This window comes from Camelina sativa, chromosome 4, assembly GCF_000633955.1.
Source record: "Camelina sativa cultivar DH55 chromosome 4, Cs, whole genome shotgun sequence".
NCBI classification, from domain to species: Eukaryota; Viridiplantae; Streptophyta; class Magnoliopsida; order Brassicales; family Brassicaceae; genus Camelina; species Camelina sativa.
This window is the reverse complement of record NC_025688.1, coordinates 23,943,896-23,957,424: the sequence shown is the minus strand read 5'-3', so window position 1 is coordinate 23,957,424 and position 13,529 is coordinate 23,943,896. Positions and strand designations below refer to the sequence as shown.

General features: G+C 34.9%; 2 protein-coding genes across 2 annotated transcripts in view; both read right to left on the bottom strand.

Moving 5' to 3' along the window:
* LOC104782126 (probable LRR receptor-like serine/threonine-protein kinase At1g67720) overlaps positions 1 to 4,289 on the bottom strand; it is a 9,629-nt gene extending 5,340 nt beyond the window's left edge. Inside the window, exons 1-5 of the mRNA XM_010506960.2 lie at positions 3,982 to 4,289; positions 3,197 to 3,731; positions 2,596 to 3,101; positions 2,383 to 2,515; positions 454 to 525 (exon numbers count right to left, since the gene is read on the bottom strand). Of these exons, the coding sequence (XP_010505262.1) occupies positions 454 to 525; positions 2,383 to 2,515; positions 2,596 to 3,101; positions 3,197 to 3,731; positions 3,982 to 4,060 (1,325 nt within the window). The 5' untranslated portion in view covers positions 4,061 to 4,289. The remainder of the gene's footprint in view (positions 1 to 453; positions 526 to 2,382; positions 2,516 to 2,595; positions 3,102 to 3,196; positions 3,732 to 3,981) is intronic.
* Positions 4,551 to 6,288, bottom strand: LOC104784235 (probable LRR receptor-like serine/threonine-protein kinase At1g67720). Its single transcript, XM_010509289.2, has 3 exons — positions 5,840 to 6,288; positions 5,055 to 5,589; positions 4,551 to 4,959 (listed from the first exon to the last, which is right to left on the bottom strand). Exons 1-3 carry the CDS (start codon positions 5,916 to 5,918, stop codon positions 4,551 to 4,553), a joined length of 1,023 nt encoding a protein of 340 aa, XP_010507591.1. The 5' UTR covers positions 5,919 to 6,288.

The window sequence follows — 13,529 nt, the reverse complement described above, 5'->3', positions numbered from 1 at the left end:
GTGACATTGAGTGTGTAGCAATACTTTCTTGAATCAGCAGGGAAATGCCTCAAAGTCGTGTACTGAGCTCTTGTTTCGTTAAGGGACGATATCTTAGCGGTTTCCCCGTATATANTCAATATATTAATCCTGTTTAAAAAGCTTACAGTTCCTTCAGGTTTGGGAGTTTGGCCGACGAGGAAGGGATCTTTCCGGTTAGTCGGTTGTTCTCAAAGTGTCTGCAAATAGTTCATTATATATTTATAGTTATATGAAGGCAAGAAAAGAAACTTAAACTCCAAAGAAAGTGACTTTACATAATCTCCAGGTTTGGGCACCGAGAGAAATCCGGTATTGGACCGGTAAAAGAATTCCCATCAAGCCATCTACCATTGACGAAAGTTGCAATGTCAATAACAAGAACATCAGTTGTATACTCCTAAATTAAAAAGTCTAAAAGAATAAGCAACTTACAACTCAACCAATCCAGTCAATTTCACCAGGTCAGAAGGTATATTTCCCGTCAAGTTCATATTCGACAGCTTGCTGCAGTTATAAGAGGCATGACATATAAGCACATACACAAACAACCGATAGCAAATAAAGCTACTAAGATAGACTTGCTTACACAGCAACAACCCTTGGTTGTGGATCCGAATTGCATTCCACCCACGACCATGGTGAGGGTGAACATGGGTCTCCGCCTTCTTGAGCCCACTCAGTGGAAGAATAGAGAGATGCCACATTAGCCATAATAGTTGCTGCAACACAAGCAATCATCTTAGAATCAAATGTGAAGAAGACACAAACACTAAGAGGAAGGGCTAGTTGTTGTGCTCACCGTCTACTGAACCATCGCTTTTCCGCAGATACTTGCTGATCTCCATGGCATTCAGAAGGGGTCCCCTAGAAGAATCAGCCGTTTTGGCAAATCTGAAGTTGAGCACATATGGAAGGGTTATGTTAGGATAGCCAGGTTCATAAACACGATGTGGTCCCAGCGCATTTTCCTTGATGTTAACAATGGATTTGCTAATGTCAGGCTGATTAGGTAGAACTAATCTGAACTTCCTTGACTCGTCGTCAGCCAAATCCTCGATTTCAGAAAAGTATGTAAATGCCCAACCAGAACCAGGGAAGCCCTCCAGATTAATTCTGTAAGTTAAGGACCCGTTTGTTCCAACCACAGCCGTCTGCATAACCTTCTGAGGCGGTTTCTCATGGACACTGCTTTCAATAGGCAATGTAGTCGACACTCGTACAGTCCCAGCAGCAACATCCACAAGATAATTAGGCTTCTTTAACAAATCAGATTCCCATATTCTATCATACGGATCATCCGGGTACCTGCAATACCAACAACTTAGTGTTTTCGTAACTCATCCTGATAAAATCACAACGTTGTTGACACAACTAACAGAACATGAACTCTATATACTGACCTCACAGAAGCTTCACTTTCAGCACCAAAATTAATCCGAGCTGCAACACTCAGGTAAAACCGGTCTTCAAAGTTGGTGCTATACATTGGACCATTCAACTGCCTAAGCTCAAGGGTAGATATAAACGGCTTCCCAGTAGTGGCATTGGACAAACAAACGCTGACACTAGGAGTAGAAGCCAGAAACACCAGTTCTGCTGTCTCGATTGTATAGGTTTCAGAGATAGCAATGGTCGCCCAATGAGTCGCCCCTAGGGAGATATCGAATTTGGGATACACATTGCTGCTGTTGTCGAAATCACCATACAAGAAAGTAGCTCTAAGGAGATAACGATTCCTACTAGTGACATTGAGTGTGTAGCAATACTTTCTTGAATCAGCAGGGAAATGCCTCAAAGTCGTGTACTGAGCTCTTGTTTCGTTAAGGGACGATATCTTAGCGGTTTCCCCGTATATAAGATGATTATCAGGTGACCATTTAAGTCCAAGCTCATCAGTAAATGGCTCTGCACCTCCACAATCCAAGCTTACAAAACCTGCCCTTACCCCAAAAACAAAAAATTTGATTTTTGTTATAGAATTCAATTCAAATACCACAAAGACTCAACCTTTTTTGCCTACTACAGTCCAACTAAACACACAAATCTCAAAACAGCAGAGCTCTTGAGATTTGTTAACAAAAGGCGAAACTTTTCAAAACCCTTGTTACTATCACATAAAACTAGAATCCTAATTCAAGAAAGGAAACAACCAACAAAAAAAAGTACCGAGAAACAGTGAATTTACCTGGAGCTTGTGCTGATGAAGTATGGAAAAGACAAGTNTCAATTTCACCAGGTCAGAAGGTATATTTCCCGTCAAGTTCATATTCGACAGCTTGCTGCAGTTATAAGAGGCATGACATATAAGCACATACACAAACAACCGATAGCAAATAAAGCTACTAAGATAGACTTGCTTACACAGCAACAACCCTTGGTTGTGGATCCGAATTGCATTCCACCCACGACCATGGTGAGGGTGAACATGGGTCTCCGCCTTCTTGAGCCCACTCAGTGGAAGAATAGAGAGATGCCACATTAGCCATAATAGTTGCTGCAACACAAGCAATCATCTTAGAATCAAATGTGAAGAAGACACAAACACTAAGAGGAAGGGCTAGTTGTTGTGCTCACCGTCTACTGAACCATCGCTTTTCCGCAGATACTTGCTGATCTCCATGGCATTCAGAAGGGGTCCCCTAGAAGAATCAGCCGTTTTGGCAAATCTGAAGTTGAGCACATATGGAAGGGTTATGTTAGGATAGCCAGGTTCATAAACACGATGTGGTCCCAGCGCATTTTCCTTGATGTTAACAATGGATTTGCTAATGTCAGGCTGATTAGGTAGAACTAATCTGAACTTCCTTGACTCGTCGTCAGCCAAATCCTCGATTTCAGAAAAGTATGTAAATGCCCAACCAGAACCAGGGAAGCCCTCCAGATTAATTCTGTAAGTTAAGGACCCGTTTGTTCCAACCACAGCCGTCTGCATAACCTTCTGAGGCGGTTTCTCATGGACACTGCTTTCAATAGGCAATGTAGTCGACACTCGTACAGTCCCAGCAGCAACATCCACAAGATAATTAGGCTTCTTTAACAAATCAGATTCCCATATTCTATCATACGGATCATCCGGGTACCTGCAATACCAACAACTTAGTGTTTTCGTAACTCATCCTGATAAAATCACAACGTTGTTGACACAACTAACAGAACATGAACTCTATATACTGACCTCACAGAAGCTTCACTTTCAGCACCAAAATTAATCCGAGCTGCAACACTCAGGTAAAACCGGTCTTCAAAGTTGGTGCTATACATTGGACCATTCAACTGCCTAAGCTCAAGGGTAGATATAAACGGCTTCCCAGTAGTGGCATTGGACAAACAAACGCTGACACTAGGAGTAGAAGCCAGAAACACCAGTTCTGCTGTCTCGATTGTATAGGTTTCAGAGATAGCAATGGTCGCCCAATGAGTCGCCCCTAGGGAGATATCGAATTTGGGATACACATTGCTGCTGTTGTCGAAATCACCATACAAGAAAGTAGCTCTAAGGAGATAACGATTCCTACTAGTGACATTGAGTGTGTAGCAATACTTTCTTGAATCAGCAGGGAAATGCCTCAAAGTCGTGTACTGAGCTCTTGTTTCGTTAAGGGACGATATCTTAGCGGTTTCCCCGTATATAAGATGATTATCAGGTGACCATTTAAGTCCAAGCTCATCAGTAAATGGCTCTGCACCTCCACAATCCAAGCTTACAAAACCTGCCCTTACCCCAAAAACAAAAAATTTGATTTTTGTTATAGAATTCAATTCAAATACCACAAAGACTCAACCTTTTTTGCCTACTACAGTCCAACTAAACACACAAATCTCAAAACAGCAGAGCTCTTGAGATTTGTTAACAAAAGGCGAAACTTTTCAAAACCCTTGTTACTATCACATAAAACTAGAATCCTAATTCAAGAAAGGAAACAACCAACAAAAAAAAGTACCGAGAAACAGTGAATTTACCTGGAGCTTGTGCTGATGAAGTATGGAAAAGACAAGTAGAAACCAGTAGACACAACAAAAGCAGCGAGATTCTCACCATCTCCTACTCAGAGACCCAACACTTGGTAACAGTTTCAACACATAAATGGCGTTACAAAATAAAAGAACCAAAAGAAAAAAAAAAAAGAAAAAAAGCAAAATGTGATCCCAGAAAGAAAGAAAAAAAAGAAATGAAAATTCCCAGAAACAGAGTAGTCGAACCTAAAACATAATTACTTTCTCCAACAGAGAGATTTAAGGAGAGAAAATGGTTTTAACCACAAAACCAGAAACCCAANCTTGAGCCCACTCAGTGGAAGAATAGAGAGATGCCACATTAGCCATAATAGTTGCTGCAACACAAGCAATCATCTTAGAATCAAATGTGAAGAAGACACANGGAACGTGAGAGAGAAATGAGTGTGTTTCTTCCTCGTTAAGTGTTTGCTTTTTTGCCTGATGTGAGAGAAGAGAGAAGAGAGCAGAGAGAAGAGCTTCCCAAAGCCAGTGGAGGTAAGTGGTAAAGTTGCAATTGTTGGGTCCATATATTATTANAGCACATATGGAAGGGTTATGTTAGGATAGCCAGGTTCATAAACACGATGTGGTCCCAGCGCATTTTCCTTGATGTTAACAATGGATTTGCTAATGTCAGGCTGATTAGGTAGAACTAATCTGAACTTCCTTGACTCGTCGTCAGCCAAATCCTCGATTTCAGAAAAGTATGTAAATGCCCAACCAGAACCAGGGAAGCCCTCCAGATTAATTCTGTAAGTTAAGGACCCGTTTGTTCCAACCACAGCCGTCTGCATAACCTTCTGAGGCGGTTTCTCATGGACACTGCTTTCAATAGGCAATGTAGTCGACACTCGTACAGTCCCAGCAGCAACATCCACAAGATAATTAGGCTTCTTTAACAAATCAGATTCCCATATTCTATCATACGGATCATCCGGGTACCTGCAATACCAACAACTTAGTGTTTTCGTAACTCATCCTGATAAAATCACAACGTTGTTGACACAACTAACAGAACATGAACTCTATATACTGACCTCACAGAAGCTTCACTTTCAGCACCAAAATTAATCCGAGCTGCAACACTCAGGTAAAACCGGTCTTCAAAGTTGGTGCTATACATTGGACCATTCAACTGCCTAAGCTCAAGGGTAGATATAAACGGCTTCCCAGTAGTGGCATTGGACAAACAAACGCTGACACTAGGAGTAGAAGCCAGAAACACCAGTTCTGCTGTCTCGATTGTATAGGTTTCAGAGATAGCAATGGTCGCCCAATGAGTCGCCCCTAGGGAGATATCGAATTTGGGATACACATTGCTGCTGTTGTCGAAATCACCATACAAGAAAGTAGCTCTAAGGAGATAACGATTCCTACTAGTGACATTGAGTGTGTAGCAATACTTTCTTGAATCAGCAGGGAAATGCCTCAAAGTCGTGTACTGAGCTCTTGTTTCGTTAAGGGACGATATCTTAGCGGTTTCCCCGTATATAAGATGATTATCAGGTGACCATTTAAGTCCAAGCTCATCAGTAAATGGCTCTGCACCTCCACAATCCAAGCTTACAAAACCTGCCCTTACCCCAAAAACAAAAAATTTGATTTTTGTTATAGAATTCAATTCAAATACCACAAAGACTCAACCTTTTTTGCCTACTACAGTCCAACTAAACACACAAATCTCAAAACAGCAGAGCTCTTGAGATTTGTTAACAAAAGGCGAAACTTTTCAAAACCCTTGTTACTATCACATAAAACTAGAATCCTAATTCAAGAAAGGAAACAACCAACAAAAAAAAGTACCGAGAAACAGTGAATTTACCTGGAGCTTGTGCTGATGAAGTATGGAAAAGACAAGTAGAAACCAGTAGACACAACAAAAGCAGCGAGATTCTCACCATCTCCTACTCAGAGACCCAACACTTGGTAACAGTTTCAACACATAAATGGCGTTACAAAATAAAAGAACCAAAAGAAAAAAAAAAAAGAAAAAAAGCAAAATGTGATCCCAGAAAGAAAGAAAAAAAAGAAATGAAAATTCCCAGAAACAGAGTAGTCGAACCTAAAACATAATTACTTTCTCCAACAGAGAGATTTAAGGAGAGAAAATGGTTTTAACCACAAAACCAGAAACCCAAAAAAAAGTTATAAAATTTAGGGGAACGTGAGAGAGAAATGAGTGTGTTTCTTCCTCGTTAAGTGTTTGCTTTTTTGCCTGATGTGAGAGAAGAGAGAAGAGAGCAGAGAGAAGAGCTTCCCAAAGCCAGTGGAGGTAAGTGGTAAAGTTGCAATTGTTGGGTCCATATATTATTAAACAAGTCCTAGACTCTACTACTTACATCTAAACCGTTCGTATGGCTTTTCACGTTTAATTTAATGGTCCAGATCATTTGTGGTCCACCTTTAGCGTTGTCGTAGTGGATTCTCACACCCCCGCAGTCTCCAGCTAAACGGTGCCATTTTAGTTAATAATGATATTTTCAGGTTTAAATTCAATGACATTCTCTTCTGTTTCTTGAGAATATTTAATTATTTATTGTTACATCCGCATGTTTATCTTTTATGAAAAATTAATATAATTTTTAAAGTGACTGAAAGTGTTTATTGAAACCATGATTTTGAAAATTTTTATGATATTTAGAAAATTTAATAGATTTTAGAGAAATCAATATGATTTATTGTAAAATTCTTTTAAATCTTATTTAAAATCATGAGATTTGGATTTCAGTATTTTAAACTAAACAAAACCTCTCAAATTCTCCAGAATTCCTAAAATGTCATTAAAATCTAAATCTATAAACTATTTTGTATAACAATAGATTTTTAAGTAAAATTTTAAATCATCAATTCAATAATAATAGATTTTAATTGATTTTTTAAAATTCAAGTTTGAATAACATTTGTAAATTTAACACAAATCATTTAAAATATTAAGTTAAACGAAAAAAAGTTATCTTATTGTTATTGTTATTGAAAAGAAAAATACTTAAAAAATAATGAAATCAAGGAGGAAATTTGAAAATTGATGATCACGATAACGTTCTTAAATGATCTAGTTCTAAGATATTAGTATATGCTAAACATAAATCTGGTAATATCTTAACTATATTCGAGATTCTGTTTTTCATCCCTAAATTATTATATTCGAGATTCAGTTCAGTGTTATTCGGATATATACCTTACTTGGTTTTATTTTGCCAATAGAACAGATAAATATTTATTAATATTTTATTTATTTTTTAACATCAATGTTATATTTACATTTAGGCAATAACGTGTACCCTATGAAACAAACATAATGAATCCAACGAAAAAAAGGAAGTTCCAACTCATTAAATGTCACATAAATATATACCCGGGGAAAAAAATCGTTAAATAAATAAATCGAGTTGTACACATGTGACAGAATTCCCAAAATAAATCCCCCAACGTACGCTATGTCTATGTTTTTAGTGTGCATCTACACATGTTACTATTTGTTGATATGTTGAATATAATTAGAGTAAGATACTTGTAATTTGTTGTCAAGAAGAAAAAAACGTTAGCGATATTGTACCCAAAAAAGAAAGTGTACATCTTATCATAATTATAGTGGGAAATTGGTAATTCAAATTGCGTTAACAAAATAAATTGGAGGATAAAAGTTGTAAAAAGATTAGCTTTAACCTTTAAATAAGATAACTCTATGTTTCAAGTTGCATGGATATAGTCTAGCCAGAGTTGTTAAATTTATATATATAGAGTTATTAAAGGTTTAGAGATAAGATCAAAAAAATTAAGATCAAGAGTTCCGCTAAATATCATTTTCAAATGTTTAATGACAAACAGTTTGATTGATCCGATAGTGTTAGTGAAAATTTATTGGTACACATATTTTCTTCGGTCTCCACAACATTTCTGTTCATCCTAATTTATTAGTAATTAGTGTTTTAATAACCAAAGCTTAAATTGTACTATGGCAAAGATAAGAAACGGTCAAAACGTTGAGAAGAAAACATTATCGGGTTTTGGGAGAGTAGACAAAAACTAGAGATCTGAGTGTTGTTTTACTGTTTTATCGTCTTCCTAAAAACATCTATGGCATCGGCTAATGAGCTTTTGAATCAATCTCTTCTATTGCTTTATTAAAATGGATTATTCTTCTTCTTTGCCTTTTCCAATATCATCTTCTTTTTTGTTTAGTTTCGTATCCTAGTTATCATCAATATGCTTATTTTATTTTATTTTCCTTAAAGTTTATTGTATTTTCTCCTTTGGATCTGTATTAATATGTATATTTTGTCACGAGACAAAACAATATGACAAGAGTCTTCTCTAGTCTTCTTTACAGCGTGATCGAACATTACATTCCTACCAATTACACCTTTTCTTCACATAGATATATATATAATATATATATATATCATGTTTGTAATGGATTCTAAATTTCTAATTTCCATTTTGGTATATAAAGTAAAAGAAACTTTAATTCGTTTAAGCATTTTAGTTCTTAAATTTTAAAATTAGTTTGTTGTTGTTCTCTTGTAATTTTTGTTAAATTACTTACCTCAAATTGATTATATAATCTAGTAAAGACTTTAAAGACAAGTCCAGCATAAATAGGAATGATCTGTATGGGAAGATGACTAAATGGGTCTTTATGGAATGTGGACAAATGACGAATTCCTTTATCGCCTCCTTGTGTATCGACTTTAGCAGACTCCAACTTTTTGTATTCATAAAGATAATATTCTCATTAGTCATTATTATCTTTTTTTCTCTTATCTGACTTTTTTTTTTTTTGCCTCATTCTAATCTAAAGTGATGCATCTCAAAAGAACGATCCCAGTGGAGACGTAGTGATTCCCTCCCTGGCCATTTCTAGTTCCAGGCCGTTGCCAATATTTGTCAACATGAACTCTCTAATTTAACAGCAAATCTTTTTGTCTTTTGAGATAGTCATAGAATATAAATTTTATAACTCTTAATCTAGTAATCATAATAAAGTGACAAATGATATTCATGAACGTCAAATGAATATACATTGGCAACATAAAATTTATAACTGAAGCATACTTTTACTTTAGATAAATTATGTAACATATTTGTTCTGTAAGCTTTTTTATCTTTGTGATTTTTCGGTTTATGAAAAATTAAATTTTTAAGGCTTTCTTAAAAACTCTTTATGGGTTTAACTAGGGCCCATGATTACATTGTAAATGATCTTGTGGATTTTGTTTTTCCGAATAACTTGCATGATTGACAAATGACAATACCTCTCTTTGTTTTTTGCCTGTTGCCCTGAGTTAGATTAGCGACCTATGATGAAATTTTAAGAATCATGTGATCAGAGTAGAAATCAAACTTGGTTTTCGAAGCAAGGCAATTAGAAAATGGTGTGTTGTCTTTTTAACAAACCCATCTAAAAGATAGCCCATCGAGTAAAAGAATAACTAAACTAATTAAGCCCAATAAACTAAGAACTCTACAACGGTACAACCTCTGAGTTCTGACGAACGAAATAGAAAGGTCGCGTCGACTGCTATCTTAGGTTCTTAAACGAATATTTAATAATTAATGTTCAAAATTGCGACAGCATGTGGGGGAGCAGGGTGGATAGAATACTACAAAAGACGACAACTAGTATCCATTTTATTGCAAGGAGTGTATCGATAAATGCACAACTTTAAAGTTAACTAGTTTGTTTTCTTAAACCAAATATATATGATCATAGATACCATTACGACTAGTAGTCTATTGAAATTTTACGTACGTCTCATTCTCATCTACCACCTACTACATATATTAAACTAAGAAAAATCTCTAGGGCGTCAATCAATTCTAATTTATTTAGATATGTCCAATCCTATAAACTTTCAACAAGTTTAAAGCTTTTCATTCCACTCTTCGATGGGTGTACAAGTTTATGGACGATAATAATTTGGAGATCCATCATGAAAAGTTAACTCGAAAAAGAAAAGTCATTCCAGACCATTTCTTTCAGTTGATAAATATACTCGACCGACATAGCAAAAAAATACTTAATCACCACATGTTTTTTTTTTTTTTGGTGTGATAATCACCACATGTTTTGATAATATGAGTAATACATGAAACTCAAATGATTGAACTGGATCCATCTTCTTTTCCAAACTTCCTTAATTAGTAATATATATGTATTGATATAACTCGATATATGACGTGTACATATTGATTAGGTTTGGGGTGTTGTAAGTTGAGTATGATTTGGACAGCAAAGAGGAAAGGGGTTTGGTGAAAATGTGAAAGTGGGACCTAATGAATAAGTCTGATCAAGAAGAAAAGAGAGGGTTTGGTGAGACGAGTGGTGTCCGATGGATCCTCGCGACTATGGTTGTTGTTACCCCTCTTTTCTCCATTTCTCTTTGTTTGTTTGGTGGCCTAATTTTAGTCATTCCCTTTTCTCCATTTTTAAATATATATATATATATATATATATTAGTCCTTTCTTAATGTAAATGATGACATGCTACAAAATCCACTAAAATAACAATATTTTCGACCAAATATTCGCTTAACAACTTTAATTCTGTATATGTGTTCCCTAGAGATATTGTCTTTTGCCGATTACAAATATTCTTTCTTGACGTTTTCTACATATATGTATATAGTTCCATGTAGGAATCCTTAGATATGAAACAAAGTTTCCATGTTTATTTTTTTTGTCCTGGTAAAGAATACGATAAAAACCATTAACAATATCAATATTATTCGTGAAAGACAATTGTGGCTAGATCAGGCACAAGGAGAAAGATGCATTCATGTAAATAATATATTCATAATTTACTTACGTGTGGTTGGTGTCTATATGAAAACCATTCTGATTAGATCAGTCTGATAAATAGCGTATTTAATTATATCGGCCCGCCATGTTCTATAATAAATGTTTTACGTATATATATTGTACTTACCACCTTCTTAAATATTAAAAAATAATAATAATGAAAGCTATACATAAACCAATATGTTCATTCAAAGGCCTTTAACATTAAAACCAAAGATAAATATCGACTCCAGCTTTTTTCAAACTTAGCACTAGAAAAAATATTTGTTCTGAAAAGCCTATGATAGAATTCACCATAGCCCCATAGGACTTACATATTAATTGTAGCTTTAAAAGATTGTAAAATCCACAAACATAACGTAGCTAGGTACGTATGTAATTAACTCTAGTTAAGGGTATATCTATAAATAGTTTACTGAAAAAATATTCGTTTAAAAACGATACATTTTAATACAAATAAAATATCCTTTTTGAAATTAAAAAAAAAAAAAAAAAAAAACTCCTTTGAATCATTAATTAATTCATTCTAACGAAGACACATAAAGACATTAGTCATATAGTAATTTTTAATTTGTTTTCTCTGGTTTCTCACAAACTATGAATACTAGAAATAGGAAAGTGCATATATGAAAATTAGTTGAATCGTAATGACAACAGCTCTCTCATCAAACGCTCCCACACATTTGTTCTCAACAGTCAGTGTAAGGACATGAAAGCAAAATATCCCAATTTTCATGCATGGAACATACTCTCTCGTCTATTTTGAATTAATTGACATTTAAGGTTTTTAATTTTCATGTAGATTAATGAAACATTATTTTTTGTAGACACCTGCCCCATCATCAACTAAGGTCTAATTAAGGTATTGGGTTCGAAATCATGCATTGTCATTGTATTTGAACTCTATATACTGGTTTTCTCCATTGCAAATTTGGCATGTGATCGGGAGTGGCAAAGCAACGGACCAGAAGAAATGTTCAGTCACCTTTATTGGTAAGAAAATGGGTAGTGGAGACTGGAGATGATGGTTTATTCCTTAACGAGTTCCAAGGAGGAGAATAGAAAACGTACGACCATAATCATTCGTGGACTCTACATACATTTTAACTCTATGTCCGTGTATCCATCTTTGTTTGATGATCGGTTTGTTATTCCAAAAAAAAAAACTGAAGAAGCGTCGATTAATCTCTCATCAACACTAAAAGAGTTAGAGATATATAGCAAAATCTAAAAAAAAGTTAAGCTAGAAAGAGAGAGAGAGTAAACCGGATAAATTGACCAACCCAAAAATCGGATATTTGACATAAGTTTCCCTTTCACATTGACCCAAATCCACCTGCATTTTCAAATAAATGTACATCTATATTATATAATACAGTCCGTCCACTTTGAAGCTCCTTTCCTCTTGCTTTCATTTGGACCCTTTATCGTAGAAAACAAAACAGTTTACAAATTATAAACCGAAATCAAACTCAAAGTCAATTAAAAAGAGGAAACGACAAGTTAACTCTTCAGTGTTTTGAGTCATTCCCCCGACGACAAAATTAACACAAGAACAAAATATATAAAACAACGAAATTATAATCAACCTTTGTTAATAAATAAGTATATAAATAGGTGACTTTCGCTTGCTAGGCGTAGGCTACTACGATGGAGGAAACTTACATGCACATGCAAATGTTTTAATGAAGGCGCCTGCCTTGCCTAAACAACGACCCACCATTTCTTCTGTTCCACCCATATCATTGCGACCATGCACTCCTTTCGGGTTGTTGGTTTCTATTGTTCTTTTATTTCGACACTGATTATGACTATTACATTTTCTCATTTCGATTAATATAACGCGTTTAATTCAAAGAATGGAGTTTGATGATGAATTCATATTTTAATTATTAGCTTATGGTTCCATGCTTGGTTTGACAAGAATGACATAATTAGATAACAATATACTCCTTGAATATTAAAACATAAAAGAAAAATTAAAAAAATCATAAACACTTAACTCTAAGTTTTTTTTGTAAACTGATTATAAGTCATTAAAGTCCAATATAATATAATCTATGCTTATAATTATAGTTTCATGAACTTAGGATATAAATGACATTTGCTTTTGTCATGCAAACGGCGTGTTGCGTCACTCGCGCGGCTCCTATTGAGAATCTTATAATCGCGTGAGTATTATAGTTTGCAATCTATCCACGCAATAATTATCTTTCACAATTACAAAATCAACTAAACATGTACATTTCTATCTATCAAGACATTACTAATTATGAACTTTTACGAATCAAACTTTGCTATATATGCATGCTTTAAATATTTATTTACTTCTTACTTCTAATTTCTCAGTTTTCACCTAATGATTGCTTGCACCTAATACCTATAGCATTTAATCAAAAAGGGATGTCTGCAAAAGGAGAAAAGAAAAGAAAATAACCCTCAAATTGCTCTTATTTACAATTAAATTACCATCTACCTTAAAAAAAAACAGTGTGACTGACTCAAAATTTCGTCATATATGTATATAATTTTGAAGAATTTTATGGTTATATACATTGATACATTTTTTTTTAAAAAAGATCCAAGTATGAAATCTGATTCTTTGTCATGAATGAGTCAAATTATCAGAATTTTACAAAATTGACGGTGGTGATAAAAAAAAATATTGCATATATACTACTTTTGAATACACGAGATTGGCCTGCAGGTT